Source organism: Mus musculus, chromosome 3 (genome assembly GCF_000001635.26).
Source record: "Mus musculus strain C57BL/6J chromosome 3, GRCm38.p6 C57BL/6J".
Taxonomy (NCBI): Eukaryota; Metazoa; Chordata; class Mammalia; order Rodentia; family Muridae; genus Mus; species Mus musculus.
Window position 1 is genome coordinate 118,609,162 of NC_000069.6, and position 23,658 is coordinate 118,632,819.

The window sequence follows — 23,658 nt, forward strand, 5'->3', positions numbered from 1 at the left end:
TATTGGGCACATTGGATTATGATTTTTATTATGATTGTGTCTATTTTTTCAGGTTGTACTATAATTACACCATTTTCCCGTTCTCCCTTTCCCCTCCAAAGCCCTCCTGTATATACTTACAAGGTCTTTCAAATTTATACTTCTTTTAATTATTTTTACATTTATATATTTATATGCATATAATATATTCTTAACTACAATCTGCCCAGTCTGTATAATGTTAGTTGTTTCTCTATTTTCATGGCTAGCCTTTTAGTATTGGATAATCAATTGTTGTACTTTCCCCTGGGAAACACAATTTCTCCCACTCTCATCATTCCTTAGTTGTGCATAGTTCTTTGTGAAGAAAAAACCCTAATGGTTTTTCCCTGCCCCTTGTGGTATGTTTTTTGTTGCAGTACTTGTTTAGCTCATTCTCAGGCCATCGGCTTGGTGAGAAGATGTAGGTAGAGCTTTCATCACTACTCTTAGAAATGATCTCATATTGAACACAGTGATACTTTGGCTTTGGCTTTCTAAAATGTCTACATTATCTACAATGTTGCCTGTGCCTGAGTTGTTTTGTTGAAATATCTCTTGCGCAAGAACTTTTTAGAATTATTAAAAGGGATATTAGAAGGGATATTAGAAGTTACTACATTCACATTTCATCTAGTATATGATCAATTTACAGCAATGACATTTTTTTGTTTCCTTCCTCTCTCTCTCTCCCTCTCCCTCTCTCTCCCTCTCCCCTCCTTTCTCTCTCTCTCTCTCTCTCTCTCTCTCTCTCTCTCTCTCTCTCTCTCTCTTTCTTTCTCCTCTTTTTTTCTTTTTTTTTTTGAGACAGGGTTTCTCTGTGTAGCGCTGGCTGTCCTAGAACTCACTCTGTAGACCAGGCTGGCCTCGAACTCAGAAATCCGCGTGCCTCTGCCTCCCAAGTGCTGGGATAAAAGGCATGCGCCACCACTGCCTGGCTATTTTGTTTTCTCAATTACAAGTTTGGTTCATAGCTTTTCCTCCTGTAATCTTGTATTATATTTCTATAAAAGTGCTGTGTTAAGTCTAAGATTTCTTTCATAGTTTTTTGTAATAACATATATGAACTTTGGATCATTTTTTAATTTGCTTAGATTACATATATTTTTTTTTTCTTTTTCTGTCTCTCATGTATCATGAAAATATTCACCCTTTAGCTAAGTCTCTCTTTAGGGAAATTGAGTGATCTAAAATGAAATTTTGATTTGTTTTAATGCCTACATGATTACTTATTTCCATTTGTTTGTTATTTATCCTGTATTCAGAGTATCCTGGCTTTAAACCCTCGAGTACAAGCTCATGCAACTCTGCGTTCCACCGCAGCCAAGAAACTAGACAAGAAACACTGGAAAAGGAACACGGACAAGAACTGCTTTGTGAGTATCACTGACACATTATTTCCTTCTGAAAATTATTCCCCACACTGAAGTCAATGTCTTTGTATCTTAGAAATGGAATTAAATATGCAGGAGGTGCTGCTATGCTTTTAAAGCAATTTAAGCATTTTATATCTGCAAACAAGTTTTTGATGCTTCGCGAATCTTCTGTAAAACTTAAAATTTTATAAGTTTGTTACCAGTATTTCTTTTTCTAAATTCTTTTAAATTTAGCCTAAAATTGTTATGTACGATGAGAGCATGCTGAAAGATTTTCCATATCACAAGTTTCAGTGTCACTGAGAAAGGCTACCTGACTGTTCAGTATAAACCTTCTGCACCCAACTACGATGCAGAAGCAGAGTGGTTTCTCTGGGGCTCCTCATGACTGATTTTTAATTCTTTAATTTGTTTTTATTTGCATGTTGAGAGCAGGGACTCACTGTGCAACACACGCTGCCTCATTCCCATGAGGTTCCTTCTATCCTCACAGCCTGAGTTCTAAAGTTGCTGCCCAGTTTAGGATCTTTCTTATCTGTGTCTATGTCTTGATCACAAACTCCAGTACAGGTCTTTGGAAGGACACCAGGGTAGGTCACATTGGATCTATGAACTACAAATATTTAAAATTGGAAACAATTCCTTTTTACTGGAATAGCCCCCAAACGATTTTTCCAAAATAATGAATGAGGCTGTAGCAAGAGCTTGCTTGGTTTATGTTCTCTGGATGCTCTTTACATACAGTTGTTTAAGGTACATGACTTTATTTTTGTCTTTTTTTCTTCCTTCTTCCCTTTGGAGAATGGGACATGAGGACAGGCACCCTGAAAAGGGTTTTGACAACAACAAAGAGGCATTGATTTGGCATTGTGTTTTGCTTAGTTCATTCTTGTGATCTCTATTGTCTACTCTGAGATTTCCTGATAGGTTTTGGGAAGGACACCAGGGTAGTCCACACTGGTCACATTATGACATGTGATTTTGCATCATTTTGGCAACAGTTGAAGAACATGAGCAGAATAGTACAGTTTTAAATGTATCTTATAAAAGCTATAAGGGATAAGTCTCTCATTCCAAATATGTGAGAGCTATGATCTGAAAACATCGGATGCTTTTCCCGGGGCTTTTCATTTATAAATGATCTAACATTTTACGTCCCAGATTCTGTTAGAAATAGAAGGCTTTCCCTATTTCAATTGTTATTATCACTACTGTATTAAGAAAATGATCATTTAAGATGTGATCTTATACATAGACTTTCTTATTTCATTTCTTCCAAAATATGTACCTGGCAAAGGTAGTATTGAGGTAAGTTGTCTTATTCAAGTATTTGTTGTTTGGAATTTGTAGAAAAGCAATCACACAATATTTGATTTGATATTTATGTTATGTGATAGGGTTGTTATTAAAAAGCATCACAGATAGGGTGTCTTGAACCATTCAGTTTCTACCCTAGTAGGGACTATTCTGAAAGCAAGGTGTTGGCAGGGCAGATTGCTTAATCAATGGTGTCTTATTCCTGTGTTTTAACCTATTCTTACTGTTCCAATGGCTTATTTTAATCTGTTTACCTCTTTAAATATTGCCTCTAAATAACTACATTTTGAGATACTAGCAGTTAGTATTTCAACACAAAATTTTACAGAGACACAATTTAATCTATAAAAATAACTTTAAACTGTCAAACACACCCAGTCATTCATCTTATAGTCGTATGTACTAAGGAAAGAATTAGGAATTAGGTAAACATTAATTATGTAGAAAGAAGATTATTCTAGGCATTATTTATTCAGTAGTGAAAAAAATATAGATGAAACATCCTCCAAATTCCAACTACTGGGTGATGATTAAATAAATTAAAGCAAATATATTCAGTGTTAAATTGTATGACCATTAAAATTATTTTTCAATAGTTAATACTCTGGATTAAGCAGTCACAATCTATATTACAGGCAAAGCACATAAAATATTACTATATCTAATTATAATTGTGTGTGCTTACATACAACTATACCTTTGTGGATATCCACAAAGAATAGAAATGTCCATACAATTATTAGTGCTCATTATTATTGTGTTCTTGACATTTTTGTGTAGTCTGGGTTTTCTAAAGTGAGCAAGTATAAATGGGAAAATAAAAGCTTCCAATCTATATAAAAATAATTATCTCATTGTATAAGATAAGATTTATTGTTGAAGATGCAGATCACTCTGCAAACTCCAGTGATACTCAGAGACTGAGAGAGAAGAGCAAAGAAGCTTACATGAGGAGATGGGGGGGGGGCTAAGGTTCAAGCTTATACTCAATTCACCATTTGAATAAAATCTCTTCTTTTACATAAGTATTCTCTCTGTGCATATATAAAGGGTTTAATATAATTGTTATCAAGGTATATGATTTGATTTTTACTTTCTTTTCTTTCTGCACACATATTGAGAACAACAGAACTGTCCTTTCTCTTACTAGAGGAACCAGTAGATAGATAACACTCAGAGAGGCACATATTTTTTTTTCTTTTTAAAAATTTTATATTAGATATTTTATTTATTTACATTACAAATGTTATTCCCTTTCCTAGTTTCCCCTCCAAAAATCCCCTATCCCCTCCCTCCCCCACCCTGCTCCTCAACCCACCCACTCCTGTTTCCTGGCCCTGGCACTCCCCTATACTAGGGCATAGAACCTTCACAGGACCAAGGGCTTCTCCTCCCATTGATGACTGACTAGGCCATCATCTGCTACATATGAAGCTAGAGCCATGAGTCCCACCATGTGTTTTCTTTGATTGGTGGTTTAGTCCCAGGGAGCCCTGGGGGGGGGTACTGGTTAGTTCATATTGTTGTTCCTCCTATGGGGCTGCAAACCCCTTCAGTTCCTTGAGTCCTTTCTCTAGCTCCTTCATTGGGGACCCTGTGTTCCATTCAATGGATGGCTATGAGCATCCACTTCTGTATTTGTCAGGCACTGCCAGAGCCTCTCAGGAGACAACTATATCAGGATCCTGTCAGCAAGCCCTTGTTGGCATCAACTATAGTGTCTTGTTTTGGTGCTTGTTTATGGGATGGATCCCCAGGTGGGGCAGTCTCTGGATGGTCATTCCTTCAGTCTCTGCTCTGAACTTTTTCTCTGTAAGTCCTTCTACGGGTATTTTGTTCCCCCTTCTAAGAAGGATCTAGGGATCCACATTTTGGTCTTCCTACTTCTTGAGTTTCATGTGTTTTGATTGCTCAAACTCTTTTTTTTAATTGGGTATTTATTTAATTTACATTTCCAATGCTATCCAGAAAGTCCCCCACATGCTCCCCACCCACTCCCCCACCCACCCACTCCTACTTCTTGGCCCTGGCGTTCCCCTGTACTGAGGCATATAAAGTTTGCATGACCAATGGGCCTCTCTTTCCACTGATGGCCGACTAGGCCATCTTCTGATTCATATGCAGCTAGAGACACAAGCTCCGGGGGGTGGGGGGGGGAGATACTGGTTAGTTCATATTGTTGTTCCACCTGTAGGATTACAGATCCCTTTAGCTTCTTGGGTACTTTCTCTAGCTCTTCCATTGGAGGCCCTGTGATCCATCCAATAGTTGATTGTGAGCATCCATTTCTGTGTTTGTTAGGGCCCGGCATAGTCTCACAAGAGACAGCTATATCTGGGTCCTTTCAGCAAAATCTTGCTAGTGTATGCAATGGTGTCAGCATTTGGAAGCTAATTATGGGATGGATCCCTGGATATGGCAGTCTCTAGATGGTCCAACATTTCGCCTCAGCTCCAAACTTTGTCTCTGTAACTCCTTCCATGGGTGTTTTGTTCCCAATTCTAAGAAGGGGCAAAGTGTCCACACTTTGGTCTTCGTTCTTCTTGAGTTTCATGCGTTTAGCAAATTGTATCTTATATCTTGGGTATTCTAAGTTTCTGGGCTAACATCCACTTATCAGTGAGTACATATTCTGTGAGTTCTTTTGTGATTGGGTTACCTCGCTCAGGACGATGCCCTCCAGGTCCATCCATTTGCCTAGGAATTTCATAAATTCATTCTTTTTAATAGCTGAGTAGTACTCCATTGTGTAAATGTACCACATTTTCTGTATCCATTCCTCTGTTGAGGGGCATCTGGGTTCTTTCCAGCTTCTGGCTATTATAAATAAGGCTGCTATGAACATAGTGGAGCATGTGTCCTTCTTACCAGTTGGAACCTCTTCTGGATATATGCCCGGGAGAGGTATTGCGGGATCCTATGGTAGTACTATGTCCAATTTTCTGAGGAACTGCCAGCCTGATTTCCAGAGTGGTTGTACAAGCTTGCAATCCCACCAACAATGAGGAGTGTTCCTCTTTCTCCACATCCATGCCAGAATCTGCTGTCACCTGAATTTTTGATCTTAGCCATTCTGACTGGTGTGATGTGGAATCTCTGGGTTGTTTTGATTTGCATTTCCATGATGATTAAGGATGTTGAACAATTTTTCAGGTGCTTCTCCATCATTTGGTATTCCTCAGGTGAGAATTCTTTGTTTAGCTCTGAGCCCCATTTTTAATGGGGTTATTTGATTTTCTGGAGTCCACCTTCTTGAGTTCTTTATATATATTGGATATTAGTCCCCTATCTGATTTAGGATAGGTAAAGATCCTTTCCCAATCCGTTGGTGGCCTTTTTGTCTTATTGAAGGTGTCTTTTGCCTTGCAGAAGCTTGGCAATTTTATGAGGTCCCATTTGGTGATTCTCGATCTTACAGCTCAAGCCATTGCTGTTCTATTCAGGAATTTTTCCCCTGTACCCATATCTTCGAGGATTTTCCCTACTTTCTCCTCTATAAGTTTCAGTGTCTCTGGTTTTATGTGGAATTCCTTAATCCACTTAGATTTGACCTTAGTACAAGGAGATAGGAATGGGTCAATTGGCATTCTTCTACATGATAACTGCCAGTTGTGCCAGCACCATTTGTTGAAAATGCTGTTTTTTTCCACTGGATGGTTTTTGCTGCCTTGTCAAAAATCAAATGACCATAGGTGTGTGGGTTCATCTCTGGGTCTTCAATTCTATTCCACTGGTCTACTTTTCTGTTGCTATACCAGTACCATGAAATTTTTATCACAATTGCTCTGTAGTACAGCTTTAGGTCAGGCATGGTGATTCCATGAGAAGAGTTTTTGCTATCCTAGATTTTTTTTATTCCAGATGAATTTGCAGATTGCCCTTTCTAATACATTGAAGAATTGAGTTGGAATTTTGATGGGGATTGCATTGAATTTGTCGATTGATTTTGAAAAGATAGCCATTTTTACTATATTGATCCTGCCAATCCATGAACATGGGAGATCTTTCCATCTTCTGAGATCTTCTTTAATTTCTTTCTTCAGAGACTTGAAGTTCTTATCATACAGATCTTTCACTTCCTTAGTTAGAGTCATGCCAAGGTATTTTATATTATTTGTGACTATTGAGAAGGGTGTTGGTTCCCTAATTTCTTTCTCAGACTGTTTATCCTTTGTGTACAGAAAGGCCATTGACTTGTTTGAGTTAATTTTATATCCAGCTACTTGATTGAAGCTGTTTATCAGGCTTAGGAGTTCTCTGGTGGAATTTTTAGGGTCACTTATATATACTATCATATCATCTGCAAAAAGTGATATTTTGACTTCTTCCTTTCCAATTTGTATCCCCTTGATCTCCTTTTGTTGTCGAATTGCTCTGGCTAGGACTTCAATTACAATGTTGAATAGGTAGGGAGAAAGTGGGCAACCTTGTCTAGTCCCTGATTTTAGTGGGATTGCTTCAAACTTCTCACCATTTACTTTGATGTTGGCTAGTGGTTTGCTGTAGATTGCTTTTATCATGTTTAGGTATGGGCCTTGAATTCCTGATCTTTCCAGGACTTTTATCATGAATGGTTGTTGGATTTTGTCAAATACTTTCTCTGCATCTAGGAGATGATCATGTGGTTTTTGTCTTTGAGTTCGTTTATATACTGGATTATGTTGATGGATTTCCATATATTGAACCATCCCTGCATCCCTGTGATGAAACCTACTTGGTCAGGATGGATGATTGTTTTGGTGTGTTTTTCGATTTGGTTAGTGAGAACTTTATTGAGGATTTTTGCATCGATATTCATAAGGGAAATTGGTTTGAAGTTTTCTATCTTTGTTGGGTCTTTTTGTGGTTTAGGTATCAGAGTAATTGTGGCTTCATAGAATGAGTTGGGTCGAGTACCTTCTGTTTCTATTTTGTGGAATAGTTTCTGAAGAACTGGGATTAAATCTTCCTTGAAGGTCTGATAGAATTCTGCACTTAACCCATCTGGTCCTGGCCTGTTTTTTGGTTGTGAGAGTATTAATGACTGCTTCTATTTCTTTAGGGGATATAGGACTGTTTAGAGCATTAGCCTGATCTTGATTTAAATTTGGAGAGGCACATACTTAAAATAGCCAATCACAAGAAAATGGAGGGAAAAAGAAGTCCTTTTACAAGGCATGCTAATTTGAAAGTGGATAAGCTTGACCCCCTCTCTGTCCTGAGATAAACAGATGCCCTTTTGTTTTTATTGGGGTGGTTCAGAGATCAAGTAAGGATCCTGTGACTTGCTGTATAGACTTGGCTGCTCTTGAACTCATGGGGATCTGCTTGCTCCAGTCCTCAAATTGTTGGTATTATGTCTGTGACCAGCACACCCAGCAGAGATGTACTCATAAAGTGTTTCTGACCCTTGCCTCCAGGGAGGGCACTGCAGATCCTTCTGGATCTGGGTAAGACTGGGTGTTCTCATGGATATATCTTGGCTCTTCCTTTTACCCCTCCATTTCTTCCCGCTGTGGAAGTTCATACATCTAATCCTTGTGCAGTTTTTCTTCTAGAAAATTTAGTTATCAGATGTTGAAGTTGCTATTTCAGGGCCTCATCCACAGTGACTGTTGTAGCCTTTCAATCTCTCTTTAGTGGAAAGAGATTCTTTCCTCAGTAGTCCCTCCTGCCCATCCCTTTTTCTGTGGCCAGTGTGTGACTTTCCCCTTCTTCTTCTTCTGCAAAACAACTTTATTAATGGGATCATTCCCTCTCTGATTTAGTAACATTTTTAGTCATATAGCTCCTATGTTTATATCTCTATGTAATCTTTCTATCTCCACCATGATAAATAAATACCTGTCACATAGTTCTTCATAAGAGATCTAAAAGGTACCTCAATACAGCATAATAACTCTCTTGCCTTCAAATTCAGTTTCAGAATCCCCACCCTTCATCGTTTCCGGTAACATAAAACACACACTCTCTCTCTCTCTCTCTCTCTCTCTCTCTCTCTCTCTCTCTGTGTGTGTGTGTGTGTGTGTGTGTGTGTATAATGTCCTTATCACCTCTCCTCTGGGTCTCTGCAGTGGCCTTGAGTCCAGGATCAACCTAACCCCTTCCCAGTGGAGCTCATTCTCATCTAGAAGCAATGCTGAGGACTCCTGTACAAGTTCTGTGCTTAGAATTTGCCTGCAGTCTTCCTGCTCACTGGCAGCCAGTTTCCTTTGCTCACCTATCATCTCAGGAAAGCTTTCTCTAGGCACCCTAAGTCAACCTCTACCTGCCCTTTGTGGCTCTTTGTGGGCTTCCTTGATTGCTTGTCTTCACAGTGTTTGCTACTGAGTCACCCCTTTTCCTTATAGGTCTTCATTGTCTTCATTTCCCTGTATGTAAAACCCAGCAGAGCAGGAGTCTTACATTTCACTTGTCTTACATGTCTTCTCCTTGACTGTGTTCCCAGCTTCTCACATGGCACCTAGCTCATAGCTTGTCCTTAATGTCTAGCTATTGAATGAACGCATGCATGAACAAAGGGACAGAACTCCCGTTTCCCCAATTCTCTATACATTGGACATTATGACTGTATATTTTCTTGCATGTAGTGATTTGCAGTTCTTTGTGAATCATCCAGATTACATTCTTTAGTTTATTCATGATATTGTGTAGGCTGAAAAATGCTAAATGATTTACTTAGACTAGAATGAGTCATATATCTTTACCAGTATTTTACTTCACATCCTTAGAAAAAGACAAATGTGTTTATGAAAACAGATGTACTTTAAATTTCAAGAAAGCCTGGGCTATGATGGTTCTCACGTGACTTCAGAAAACAGGAATAAGGCTTCAGTTTTGGTTTACCATGGTAAGACTGGATCCAGTCACACCGCCACTGACTAGTCACAGTGTGTGCGTTTCTTTGCAACCCCAAATAAAGATTTTGGGAAGCGTGGTGCAGTCCTCATGCCCTACCCAACTTGCCTTTATCTTCTTATTCATTCACCTGACACCTTCGCATCCATGTCTCAGGTGCCCTGCTCGATGCTGCTTAGAGATGAATAGTATACAAAAGTTGGAGTCTATTTTTATTTTACACAGACTCTAATTTGTTTTACTAAGTAGATTATAGGCCTCTAAGAGAAAAAAGGCATTGTTTTGTCCCAAGAATGACAATTTTGAAATTTTTGCCGAGGAATTTCATTATTCGGCAGCTTACTAGTGGTCTATGACTAATTGGAAATTCTGAATTACATAGGGAATTTAACTGCAAAATGTGTTTGGACTGGGTAATGAATCACAGAGCACTTGTTCCCAATGTCTTTTAAGCAGGTGTTCCAGACCGCTGTTTATTTTTGACATTTTGAAAATGCTGAACTGTCCTAATTATATAAATATTTTGCAGTCATTTCTCATCTACAATTTTTGAAGACCAGTAAATATTATGAATCAGAAAAAAAATCTATCCCAGGTGAAAAAGAAAATAATAGGAAGCATGGTTAAGTACAGTGAGTCATTTATTTTCTGAGTCGTAGTGAATTTATTCTAAAAACATGACACATAGTAGGTGCTCATGGCTTATAAGCTCCATCTGCAGAACCCACTTATCCAAGCCAAGCTTGATGGAGCATGCTTGTAATCCTAGAGCAGCTGGTGAGGAAGAGACAGACAGTCCTTGGTTTAAGTGACCAACTCGCCTAGCTTAATTGGCAGTTTCCAGACCACGGAGAGACATTGTCTCAAGAGCAAGAAGGCAGAGAACCCGTAAATGCTGATAGTTGACCTTTCCCTCTGACCTTCACATTCACATGTATATATGTGCTTGTATACAAGCCCAATATAATATATCTGCACAAAACATGTAACTTGGGAGTTGAATTTGTTTGTGCAATTACTGCTTATAGGGTAAATTAATAGATGTGAAATAATGAATTTCGGTTAAGAGCTGGTGACAAAGAGGTGTAGGTAATTATAAGGCTATGGAAGAGTTTTCTAGGAGCAGTATTTAGAGTGGGGATCACAACAGGGTTGTTGTTGAGATTAGGGTAGGAGTTAGCATGATGGAAGTTGGGCACTGACTTCAAATAGACAATATAAAGGGCTAGCTAAAGATCCAATAACCAAGATAATTACCATAGAAGTAGATGAAAAAAAAGATAAGTAGGGACATACTTGTTTCCATTTGTTTTTGATCTTATGGGGCTTTGTGTGGCACCGAACCATAAATAAGGAGATGTAGAGGGGAGAATCTAGCTAAAAACAACTGTGGGAGAAGCACAGAGTCCCTGCAAGGGAAGAGGGGTACCACTTGTTTCCCCTTTAACGTGTGGTTTCATGTGTTCCCAATGAGGTTCATTTGTAATCTTTTAGAATTATGATTATTTCAGGTTTGCCTTGTCTTCTGGCCCTGCTTATTTCCCCCCTCCAAAGGTTTGCTTGGTCGCTAGGAGGTGATACCTATTTTGGTTATTAAAGTTCTAACAGATCCATTCACTCTTGTTTATCTAGCTAACGATGTGGCTCTGCTAGACTTAATATAGAATGTGAATATCAGTGCTGGACTACCAAGGTCCTTTCTAAGTGTAAATTAACAATTTCATGAGCTTTGCACCACATTGTTAATGAGGACGTAACCCATCTTCACGTCTTATACCCCAAATTGCCAAACAATTCTCAAAGCTTTCATCTATTATTTACACTAACTTTCATATCTAAGCTTGTTTCTGAAATTTAAAAAAATGCACAACCAAAATTCTTTTCTTTACAACTTATAAAATTATTTGGACTGGTAGATAATGCAGTGTTTGTGTAGAGAATACCGATACAACTAGATACTTAGAGATGGAGGAAATGTGACTGCTTTTGTTTTCCTCTATTGGAACTTAATTTCTAACCTAGCAGGCTCTGTGATTGAAAGACTTCGTCTCTGTTACTTTGTAGGAGTCTTTTCTTTGTGTCTGGGATTTTTATTCCATTTTTTTCTGAGCTGCTGAATGAACGAAAGGGATAGTATCTCACTGGTTGTAATTTGATATATGACGTGGTTTCATCCATGATTTATTTTTGTCTTGTTTTGATTTTTTTATTTTGGTGTGTGTGTGTGTGTGTGTGTGTGTGTGTGTGTGTGTGTGTGTGTGTGTCTTTCCTATTCACACTCTGAAGAAGGAGCACACTGCCTGCATGCCTTGCATTATCACTCTCAGCATTCACTTGAGATTGTCATTGAACCCAAAGCTATGTTGGTGGCCAGCAATCCTCATGTCTTGTCTGTGTAATTTACAGAGTTGGTGGTACTGGACTTCTTTAAAAAGAAAGAAAGAAAGAAAGAAAGAAAGAAAGAAAGAAAGAAAGAAAGAAAGAAAGAAAGAAAGAAAGAAAGAAAGAAAGAAAGAAAGACCCAAAACTAAAATACAGGTATTAGTGATTTGAACTTAGAGTCCAGCTGAGCCACGTCCCCATCACTTCCCACCCACTCAGTAAATCTTTATGAGTCTTTCCTGGCCTTCCCTCCCAGGCATCAGACTCTTTTCTGTCGCCAACCTTTTCATCCTCTGAAGTTCCTGAGGATGTGGCAGACCCTGTGATGCTAGCTCCTAAGTCAGAGTCTGGATCCTCTGCCTACCGCACTCCTAGTGTTGGCAGCACATCCGTGGAGAGGCCTGGGAACTGTGCTGCAGCCCCCTTTCTCCGTCATCTGCTTGCATTTTGTTCCTCTCCTGTCTCTCTGCCGTTATAGCATTACTGTAACCTGTACTGAAAGGTTAAAAGCTGAGAGAAATTGACTTTTCCCTTGCCTTACACTTCTTCCAGCCACTGTGAGCGAATCACCTAGGTTATGTCCCTGTCTCTGAAACTTTGATTTTCATGTTTCTAACTGCGGCTGAAACACACTACTCTGAGTTTTGCCATTATACTCCTTTCTTGGGGGAATGTCTTGGAAGTATAGTGTAGGGTTCATTCTTTGTTTGTTTGTTGTTTGTTTGTTTCCTGGGGGCTTTCCTTCTAAAGCACAGACTGGCCTTGAACTCAGAAATCCACCTGCCTCTGCGTTCTGAGTGCTGGGATGTGTACACCTGATTTAGATCACTTTTTTTTCCTATTCTTAAAACATCATCTTATTAATTAATTATGTGTATGTGTGTGGCCTCTGTCTGTGTATATTCGTGTTTGAATGCAGGTGCCCGAAGTAGCCAGAGGGACTCAGAAAGCCTGTGATCTGCCGTACCTGTTGCCAGGAATCAAATTTGGGTCTTCTGTAAGAATGATAAATGATCTTAACTGCTGAGTTATCCCTCCAACCCCTCAGAGAAGTTCTAATATTTTTCACATTTTATTGATTAGGGAGAACCCTCTGTGAGTCTGGGTGTAGTAGTAAATTACATAATCAAGTATTATTGAAATGTTCATGATATGTAAATACTTCCATTTTCCTTCCTTATGAATTTATACTATGTTTATTGTGCACAAGGTATTTTTAAAAGTATCTTCCAATAAGCCTGATATGGATGCTGTCTCATAATTTAGTTTTTTATATATTATTTGCACGTCTGTCCCCCAAAGCAAGTGTATCTTATTTATGTTTTCTCACGTTCCAAAACTTACAAACTGAGTGGAAAATAGGATTCAGTTGTGTGATATATGCCATATTCTATAACAGTTTCATGGGATAATAGGGTTGAGAAGAATAGAAGCACATGGGTTGGGAGTGAATTGTGGTAAACCCTGAGTTAAATTCCTTACAATGATAACTCAGCTACATCCATTGACCAACATCTGTGGATATCTGCTGCCCCATGCATTTCTTCTGCATCTGCCCTTATCATCTTCATTTTTCTTTGCAGAACAATTGGCAGCTAACATACTACATCCCAGAATTAAAGTTTTGTCTCCTAATGAAAATGTCAGGTCTATGAAAACCCATTTTTTTTCATAGCTAAATCTGCTGCACCTAGATTAGTGCTGGGTGTGTGGTTAAGTGACTAGAGTACTTACTGAATCCTGGCGTATTCCCGAGCTTGTCCTTGGTACTAAGGTTCTGAATGTCTTGTTATGGCACTTAGATGCTGATGGATAGAGTTATTTTTGTTTGGTTATTTTTATATACAGCAAATTGTAGTGAGTATGGCCATCTTCTTAAAGGGAGATGAATTCTGGGGAAGATCAAGTGGTTGCTAAATGGCATAAGTATCTAACTCAAGGGGTCCACAACCTGTGGTTTGTGGCCACTTTGGGGGCTCAAATGACCCTTTGACAAGGGTGGCCTAATACCATCTGTATACCATATATTTACACTGTGGTTCATACCAGCAGCAAAATTATAGTTATTCTATCGAAACAAAAATAATGTAATGGTTAGAGGTCACCATAACATGGGAAACTGTATTAAAAGGGTCTCAGCAATTGGAAGGCTGAGCACTCATGTAAGACCTAAAGCTAGAACTGCTGACTTCATGAGTCTTAAATATACATCGAAATTCATATTGGTTTCCTTTAGAAGACATGTTTTACATAGTTCTCACCTGCTAGCATTCATCTAGACTTCTTTAAGGAATCAGATTAAAGACTGAAGTTAGGATTTATTATCTACTGCCTTCACACAAAGTGTGAACTCTGCGGAGCATCCCCTGAATATTTTGGTGCATTAGCTCAGCAGTTTGAGAGAAGTTAATTCACACAGCAGTGAACTGTCTTAAAGAATTTACTCATTGTTCTACCCTTTTAATGTGTCATTCATTTTAAATGCTGGATCCAAATTAGTTCATCCATTTAAATGCTGGGCACACTCTAAACATCAGTTTGAATCACACTTGTAGAGATTTATCAATTACCAAATAGTAACTGGAGATCTCATAGGCGTCAACCACTGTGGATAGTGCTGGAGGTGGAGCAAAGAGCCCCCAGACAGGATACACATATCCATCAGTGCATTAAACTTGTATTTCACAGTGAAGTTTTTGTCAGTCAGCCTGCCATGGGACTTGTCGTGGAAACACATATCTTCGCTTCAGAATTCAAGATTGGCCTTCCTAAGAAGGCAGGTTTTAAGCTGAAATTAAAGGGGGAAGTTGAAAGGAGGAAGGCTACAATGTGGGAATCTGTCAGGGTGGAAAACATACGGGGAAGATCTCGGAGAAAGACTGCATCAGAGGTCAGAAGACAGCTTGGGTTCTGCCAGGAGTAGAGTTGAGGGAGGGCAATGGAGAGTTGTGTTGATGATGAGGGCAGCTAATTACACTTATTGACATGGTCAATAATCTACTTATTTCATTAAGAGAAGTGCAAGCTAGCTCATTAAGGAGACAGACTCCTTGTTTGATATATGCTGTAGTTTGGTGTTGGTCAAATATTGTGTTCTCACTTTGACTGTGGGTTTTCATGGTGTTTTATTCTTGGTGTGGCTAGAGATTTATTCTGTGAGTAGATATGTGTAATAAAACAGGAGCTGCCTAGAAAGAAGAAAAGTGTTAACTCTTGATATCCTGAGGCTGTTACAGAAATGCTATGTTCAATTATTTATTACAGGCCAATCACAACTTTCTCTACATCCAAGTGGCACACAAATTAAACTCGTTTGTAATTGTCTCCCATCAACTCAGCTGCTTTTATTGTGTTCTTCTCTCATTTAAAAATTCTATAATGGCGAAGTAATTTTTACACCTCCTTTATTGTTGATCAGAATAGAGTTTAGGTAGCTGGTTCTGGTTTACAAACAGCTAAAGAAAGCTCTCCAAAGGTGGATTTCAAAAAGTTCTGTTTGCAAAAGAAGAAAACCATTCTCTGTGTAACCAACTACCTTATGTTTGAGGTTGGAAATTTAGGGGGAATGTTTCAGGATTGTCATGCAGCTGCGGACAGGTTGGTTAAGAGTTGGACATCCAGGGACTAAAAGGCTTGGGCTCACTCTATGCTTTTGCCATTTACTAGCTATGTGATATTCACTGAAATGAATTTCTTCCTGCTTTTAGTTCTTTGTCTCAAAATGAAGATAGTAATTAAGTATATGTACTAGGTCAAATGCGAGAGTGTGTGTGCACTAGGTCAGATGAGAGTAAACCATGCCTGCTATACATGTAGTCCTTTTGAGTGTTGGTGCTGATGATAATTGACACTTGGGGTTGATATAGTAGGTAGATTTCTGATGCTGTTAAAGTGGGGACACAGGTAGTTCCTTCATGACAGCTGACACGGAAAACCAGAAAAAAGGGAAAAACATGGAAGTAGGGCCGACAGAAGGAACTGAAAATAGTGACTGAATATAGACTGTTTCTTCTGTGAAGGAAGCCCCTGTAAAGAAGCCGTGCCCAACATTGAACACTCTGCAAGGCTGAATAACTTCTAGAATTCCATGATTGTGCAGAGTTTGGAATGTAGCATGGCCGGAGCCTAATTACAACTTATCTTGGGTTTTCTTTAGTTCCCTCAATAGCCATTCTTTGTGAACTTCTGTGTCTGACTTAACATTCTTGTGACTGTCAGATAAGAATGTATTAACTTATCAGACTGCTAGCGTCCACCAACCAAAAGGCTAAGAATGCCCTCAGATGGCATCTGCACTCTATAGCAGAAGTTCCCATGTGCTGCCTTGTGTACCTGATGTTTCCAACAAAGTATTTGAAAGGAGTCAGCAATATTCATATTCTTTTTTTCTGTCACTCAGAAACACTTCATCAAACTCTTCCCATATTGGGACACAGAGATTGGTTCCACCTGAATCTGTGTTTCTGAGACATGTTATTCATATTTGGTTACTCAGTGAAATATTTTTTATCCCGTTTGTGGTGAAAATTGGTTTTGTATGAATATCTCCATTGTCCAGAAGTTTATTGCAGGAAATCAGTCCTTCACACACCAACATACGCATACAGTATACAACACACACACACACACACACATACAAAACACACAACACACACACACACACACATTCAAGAACACATGAGAGGGAGGGAGGGAGAGAGAGGGGGAGGAGGGGGGAGAGGGAGAGGGAGACAGATTTGTTTTGAGCTTCACCTAGTACACATGAAGTTGCAATACATTATTTTCTTATAAAATTTCTTCAACATTTCTTCTAAAAAATCTTACGGGTTACCCCTGCTCAATTGTCACTGTAGTCTAGACCTCTGCACCCCATGATGTGGGAAGAGGGGATCCATTCATGGCTCAGCTTATGTGGGAGCTTTCAAGGGGCTAACCAGTGAGTATGAAATCTGAGCTCTTGCAAACTATCCAAATCTGACACAGAGACTTCTCTTAGGAGAAATTGTTCACCCAAGCTACATAATGTTCTAAAAATACTGAGATGTGATCCAGAAGATCTGGAATCAAATTGCTTTGATTTGTTTACACAGAAATTCTTTGCATAATCATAAATATTAAACTGGAATTGCATGATGTATTGTAGGTCAATAAGTGCTATATAATAAAGCAGATGTGTGTTAAGACTATGGCTGCAAAAACAGAATATGTATATTTTAGAAGATATTAATGAAGCATATTACTGTATTTGCAAATAAGAAATATCTTTGCATATGGGAAAATAGAGTGCTCCAAACAAAAGAAATCAGCTAAATTGTCTTTAGAGCCTAATGGTATATTTTACCTTTGCAAAACACTTATTTGGTGCTCATAGAAAATAAATATGCGAGTTTTGCTGTTTTCCAGAATGGGCATACAATGGCAGCTGTCTTTCTAATCGCTCATCTATTCAAACGCTAATCGGTGGGACCCACATAGAATGCTAGAAGCCTGAATAGGTAGACAATGACAGCAGTGTTTTAATCACAGCCCTATTCAGGCACTAATAGGAGTGATGATTAAGGGACGTTAGAAGGAGCACTTTGACATCTGATCCTTTGAACTGGCGTCTGTGCAGCACACAGCTTACTTGGCCAGACCCATTTCCTTCAATAAAGTGCCATGATTTCCAATGTAGGAAATATTACATTAGAGCCTATTGAAATGATTAGGAATTGAGGAGCTTTTCTTTTATTGGGGGATGCAGTGTGGGCTTGTGTACTCACAAGTCTGAGAGCATTAATATTGCATGCAGTCCTCTGAGTAGTGGGGACCATAGAGAAATGGCTTGAAAAGAGCTCAGTACAGTCATGCGCCTTCAGTTGAATGCAAGCTGACATGTGCAGCTCTCCTTTATTGAGGCTTGTGAATTTTGAAGTACTTGGATTTTCATATGCCCTAATCCAGGTGGGCACATCCTAACTGCAGCGGTTTCCTTTAAATGGGAGATTGAATTTTTAGTGTTACTTACCTTAAGTTTAAGTTAATTGAGTGGGGAGGGTCTCAGGAGGCACCAACTCTAGCTGACTAGCTATTGGCCATTAGTGACTGTTGGGGGAGAGTCTGTTTTCTTGAGGAGTGTGGACCCTGGTAGATTGAGGAGTGTGGACCCTGGTAGAAACATGTATTTCAATGTCACTAGCCTGTATCCCAAATTATTACTTGCAAATTATTACTTGTAATTGTTACCAAGCATTTCCATGACTATTCGGCATTTGCATATTAGAATCATGGCTGAAATGGCCTCATCAGTATTTGAATATTGGAGACAGCCACAGCTCTCACCCAAAATGGGATAAAAGATCATACATGTTCTGGAGCCAAATATAAGTAGACATAGGCTGTGGACACAAATTTGCACTGCCCCCAATTTCCTCTTATGATGGCAGTTTCATGAAGTTTTTTTAAGCAGCAGAACAAAGAAAATTAGAAAACCAGCACACTTTTCAGATATAGTAAAGGATACATCAAGTAGGTAGGCTATACCAAAGTGAGGGACACTGTTTGGTTTGTTTGTTTGTTTTGCTTTTCTTTTTTTTCTTTTCTTTTCTTTTCTTTTCTTTTCTTTTCTTTTCTTTTCTTTTCTTTTTTCTTTTTTCTTTTCTTTTCTTTTCTTTTCTTTTTTTGAAACAGGGTTTCTCTGTAGAGCCCTGGCTGTCCTGGAACTCACTTTGTAGACCAGGCTGGCTTCCAACTCAGAAATCAGCCTGCCTCTGCCTCCCAAGTGCTGGGATCAAAGGTGTGCGCCACCACCACCCGGTGAGGGACACTGTTATAGGTTCCAAGTGCTCAGTTAATTTTAACTGTGGCTTTGATGAAAGCAATTGGTGTGCCAAGAATACATTCTAGGCATTTTATGTGGTAGTTGAATAGACATAAGTTCAGACACAGAAGGGGAAAAGGAGCATGCAGTGAATGTATATACATGAATGTGTGTGTGTATTTATATATGTATATATGGAGGTTTTCTCTCCAAAATGTTGTCTGTCTGAGCCATGTGAATTGAAACAATAAAAGCAGGCAACCAGCAGAAAAAAAAACCCATATAGCTTCTTATGATGTTAATATTTCAGGTTTTATTCCCACAGAGGCCTTCACAGAAAAGACACGTAGACAAAAATACTCAGTGGATTTCAAGGTCTCTATACCATTTTGACACAGGTAATTACTAGTAAGTAAGTGACAAGAGCATGGAGAACAGAGTTAAGCTTCTACCGGTAATAATTCACGAGCATTCATAGATAGGGATGGTAAGGGTTACTTAGTAAGTCCATCTTTGAGCTGACATTCTGTCTCAGCTGATTGAATGTTCTTGTCCTGGAGAGAAGAGAGATGACTATTTCAGAGGATGCCTTAGTTGTCTTCTGCTCCCTTCAACACCCAACTCATACATTGTCCCCTCCAACACCCACACATACACTATTTCTTCCAACACCCTATACATACACTGTCCCTTCCGATACCCCATCCTCTCCAATATCCCACAGACACACTGTCCCCTCCAACACCCACGACAAACACTGTTCCTCCAACACTCTCACACATATACACATGCATACTCAGGAAAGTGGTCAGGAAAAACAGAGATTCTGGTTGAAGAGAAACCAACAACAACAAGTCATGTATACCATGTTTTCCCCTCTAGGACGTTGAATATATTCTTGATTTTGTCTAAAATTCTTTCTTAATGAAAACAACACTCTACAGTTAAGGATATATTCCTTAGGATATGTATGTCAAACCTAGTGGACAGACAGGGATATCAATCTAGCTGAGAATTATTAGAATGGGAAGAATCTATTAAAGACCATTGAGACATTAGGAAACGACCTTTGGAAGAGTGGAAGGTGGTGTTGGAAAGAGAAATTGAAAGAATCACAATGTCAAAATGTTGTCTGCCCCATATATTAAGCATCATAGCCAGGATCTAGATACTCATCCATACTGCATGCAGAACCAGACATCAGTGGAAGGAAATATTTGTCAAAATATTTTTTTTTCTCTTTCCTAGTCCCTGGTCCCAGAATGATGACTCTGAGCCTGATTATTTATTAATAAATGCCTAGGCCATAAGCTCTGGCTCATTTCCTGACTAGCTCGTAACTTATTTACGATATTCAAACTATCTTCCATATCGTCAGTTACCTCTCCTCAGCTTCATGTACCAAAGACCAGGGCAAATCTCTCCTTTATTCTATCTGGACTTCAACTACCTGAGAGACTGAGGAGATAATGTAAACCAAATGTCTCCTTAGCGTTCCCAGACCAATCTCCCATGCCTTTCACTGTTTTTCAGAAACCTCTCTCTTCCTGCCAGTGTCTCATCTTCTATTTCCTGCCTCAGCTCATTGACTATAGGCTTTTTTTATTGACATATGATGCTTTTAAAAGGTTCTCTCTAGAAATATTGAGATGCTGTGACCATAGGGATGCCTCAGCCTGTTGTTCCTTCAAAAGACATGGTCCCAGGGTCTCAGTCCCATTCCTTAGTTGCTAGCTGTGACTTTTGTTCTTGATGATTTTGCTACACTTGCCCTTGTTTTGGTAAGCCTTGTTTCCTGTTTCAGAAACCTTTTCCATTTTCTTGAAATCCTTGGTAACATCATGCCTTCTGTGGTTCTGGCTGCACTAGAACTGCACAATGGAGCTCATACAAGAGAAAGCAGCTTTGTGTTAGCTCAGACACAACCCTCAACAATGTGGATATGGATTGAGAGGTCATCCCTAGGCTTGGTAGAGGATTCCCAGACACACTTAACTTCATAGGCACTTACATTGCTTCTCTGCTCTTTGGTGCTTTCCTATTTATAATCCTCAGAACATCTATTTTTGCTGTGTCCATCTTATGCAATCTTGGAGACTCAGTGCACAGGAACCTTTCTCTAGCACTGAGATGTAGGAAAAGGTCTACATTTTGTCATCAAACTTGTGATATTACAGTTTTAATTTTTCAGCAGAAAGTCCGGTAAATCAGCTAAATCAATGTTTCCAGAAAAGCAGAGATATGTGCAAATTGATTATTCAGACTTGTTTCCATTCCTTGAAAACTAGGTGTAGACTCAATAAGTTTTTAAAACCAAGCCAGAAGAGAAACCCTTTGCCCCACACGCTTTCAGTTATCAACTTGACACAGTACAGTATCAGGAGAGGAGGGGCTATCAGCTGAGGAACTGCTCTGAACAGATTGGCCTGTGAGCTTGAAAATTGGAGGAGGTTCTGGATTGTTTATTGATTTAGGAGGGCCAATGCCACTGTGATAACACTCCCCCAAGGTCAAGTGGTCCTGGGCTAAGGAAGAAGGATAGCTGAGCATGATCCTGCAAGCCAGCCAGCAGCAACTCTCTTGGTCTCTGCTTCAAGTTCCTGCCCTGACAGCCCTGGATGATGCACTGTGGCCTGAAAGTCTAATCCAAGTCAACTATTTTCTTTTTTCTCCAGAATTGCTTTTGGCTTGAGGGTTTTTTTCCTGTTTGTTTGGTTTTCTGTTTGTTTGTTTGCTTTTATCTTTTCATCACAGCAACAGAAAGGAAACCATGTCAGTTAATATGCACACACACAGTGTTTTTTAAAAGGTAAATTCTAAAATACGTAAGTTTCAAACTTCAGATTCCAGGACTTAGAATAATAGATAGCTAATTGCTAAGTAAATGATGGTATAATTATGGAAAAGTCACTTCTCTAAGACAACAGACTATGTCTTGCCAGTCTTAGTCAGCCTACACACAGGTCATTGAGGGCTACGCTCAGAAGAATGGAAGGAAGCTTTCCCTACCGAAATTCGTTTTGTGTTGAGTAATGTGCTGTGCGGTTCCCATCTGATCCCTCATTGAATTGGTTAACATGCCAATGGCCACAGAAAATGTAGCTATCTCAATGCATACATTTAAAATAAATTACATTATGGAAAATGGAGAATCTTGCCAGATTTATGGGTAATTACCATGTGAATATTTCAAAATCTGTGAAATAGTTTGAAGTAAATTAAACAATGAATTCTGGACATTAAATTAAATATTGTATTTATGCTATCAATAGAAAAGGAATTTAACTATTTGTGGTTAGTTTATTTTGTAAGTGTTTGGGTGTTTTGTTTTGTTTTTGTTTTTGAGAAAATTGGAAATACTCTAGTTTCTCTGCTTGATCCAGATAAGATTTCAAACGAGCTGCAGAGTTGAGTGACAACTTTGAACAGTTATCTCACCTATCTCCAAAATGTTTCAATTACTTGTGGGTATACATAGCCATTCCTGATTTTTAAAATTGGAGTAAAAAAAAAATCTATTGGTGTTTGGGTATTTTGCCCGCATGCCTTTCTGTCCAGCATATGTTCACAGTACATGCAGAGGCCAGAGGAGGTTGTCAGATCCCTTGGACCTGGAGGTACAGACAGAGTTGTGAGGTGCCTTGTTGGTGCTGGAAATTGAACCTGGAAAAGCAGCCAGTGTTATGAAACACAGACCCATCTCAATCCATAATATATATTTTATTATATTAGTATAGTATATTGGCTAAATTAAACCACTTAACTTATAAAGTATCACATTTCTTTGTGGCAAAACTAAAATCAACTGTCATGTATTTTCAGGTGCAGGAGGTATTTCTGTGGACAGTAGTTGTCAAGAGACATGGCAGACCTCCTAGCCTTGGTTTTTCTAAGTGTCTATGTTGCTTCATTAACATGTCTGAAAAAGCCTGGTTCCTAACAGTCATAAAAACCTGCTTTCTCTCTGTTTCTAGGACTGTAACACCTAAAATGAAATCTCATATGTTAGATCGCAAGGTCCTTCTCTATGACCAGCTTATTTCAAGAATTGCAATGTGTGAGTTCATTGGTGTTGTTGCAGCCAATGGGATTTCACCCTGTTGAGCGTCTCCACAACATTTCACTGTGCTGCATACCGCGCTCCTCTATCTGTAACTTTACTAATGGACACTCGGGTTGATGCTGTATCTTGTTATATGAGTGCTAATGTAGAGAACATGCAAGTCCATGCGCCATGTTGAGATGCACTCTAGATGAATATCTTGTCCTTGAGCTGCTAAGTCTTGATAGTATTTCTATTTTTAGGCATCACAATTCTTTATTACTGGACATGAAAGCTATAAAAGGGTATATTCAGTATACCTTGCTCAAGGTTCAGGGGAAAATGCCTTGCCTCATTTACCTCCTGAGAATAGCATATTAGTGTTATTAAAAGGCAGCAGTAGGAGGTTAGTTTGTGGAGTGGGAAGCCGCAACAATTCCCACATAGAATGAGCTTTAATGTGAGAGATGGAGTGTCTAACTTACCTTAGTGGGGGGAGGGCATGGTCAGGCTTTGAAGTGAGGAGTATTGAAAGAGAGAGGGGGGGCGAGAGAGAGAGAGAGAGAGAGAGAGAGAGAGAGAGAGAGAGAGAGAGAGAGAGGATCCTGCTAGATGAAATAGGAGCAGCCTTTGAATGGATATACCTTAAACTGGAAGAATAAGAGGAAGAGAGAAAGAGAGAGAAGAGGCCCACCACTTGCATGCCCAGAGTTAGGGAGGGGATAAAGGAAAGAACATTCATTGAAATGCCCTCCGGGGAGATATTTACCTAGTATAGATATTCAGGAGCTGATAGATACTTCTGCTTATGATGTTGCTTTCCTAGTCCACGTGACTCTTGGAACTCCTGAATCCAGTGTTGAATGGAACTACAAACGTATCTTGCA

At 39.1% G+C, this 23,658-nt stretch overlaps 1 protein-coding gene across 2 annotated transcripts in view; it reads left to right on the forward strand.

The window, feature by feature from the left end:
- Positions 1-23,658, forward strand: part of Dpyd (dihydropyrimidine dehydrogenase) — an 870,816-nt gene that overhangs the window by 47,053 nt on the left and 800,105 nt on the right. For both annotated transcript variants that reach the window (XM_011240318.2, NM_170778.3), the window contains exon 2: positions 1,284-1,394. In XM_011240318.2, coding sequence (XP_011238620.1) covers positions 1,284-1,394 — 111 coding nt within the window. The remainder of the gene's footprint in view (positions 1-1,283; positions 1,395-23,658) is intronic.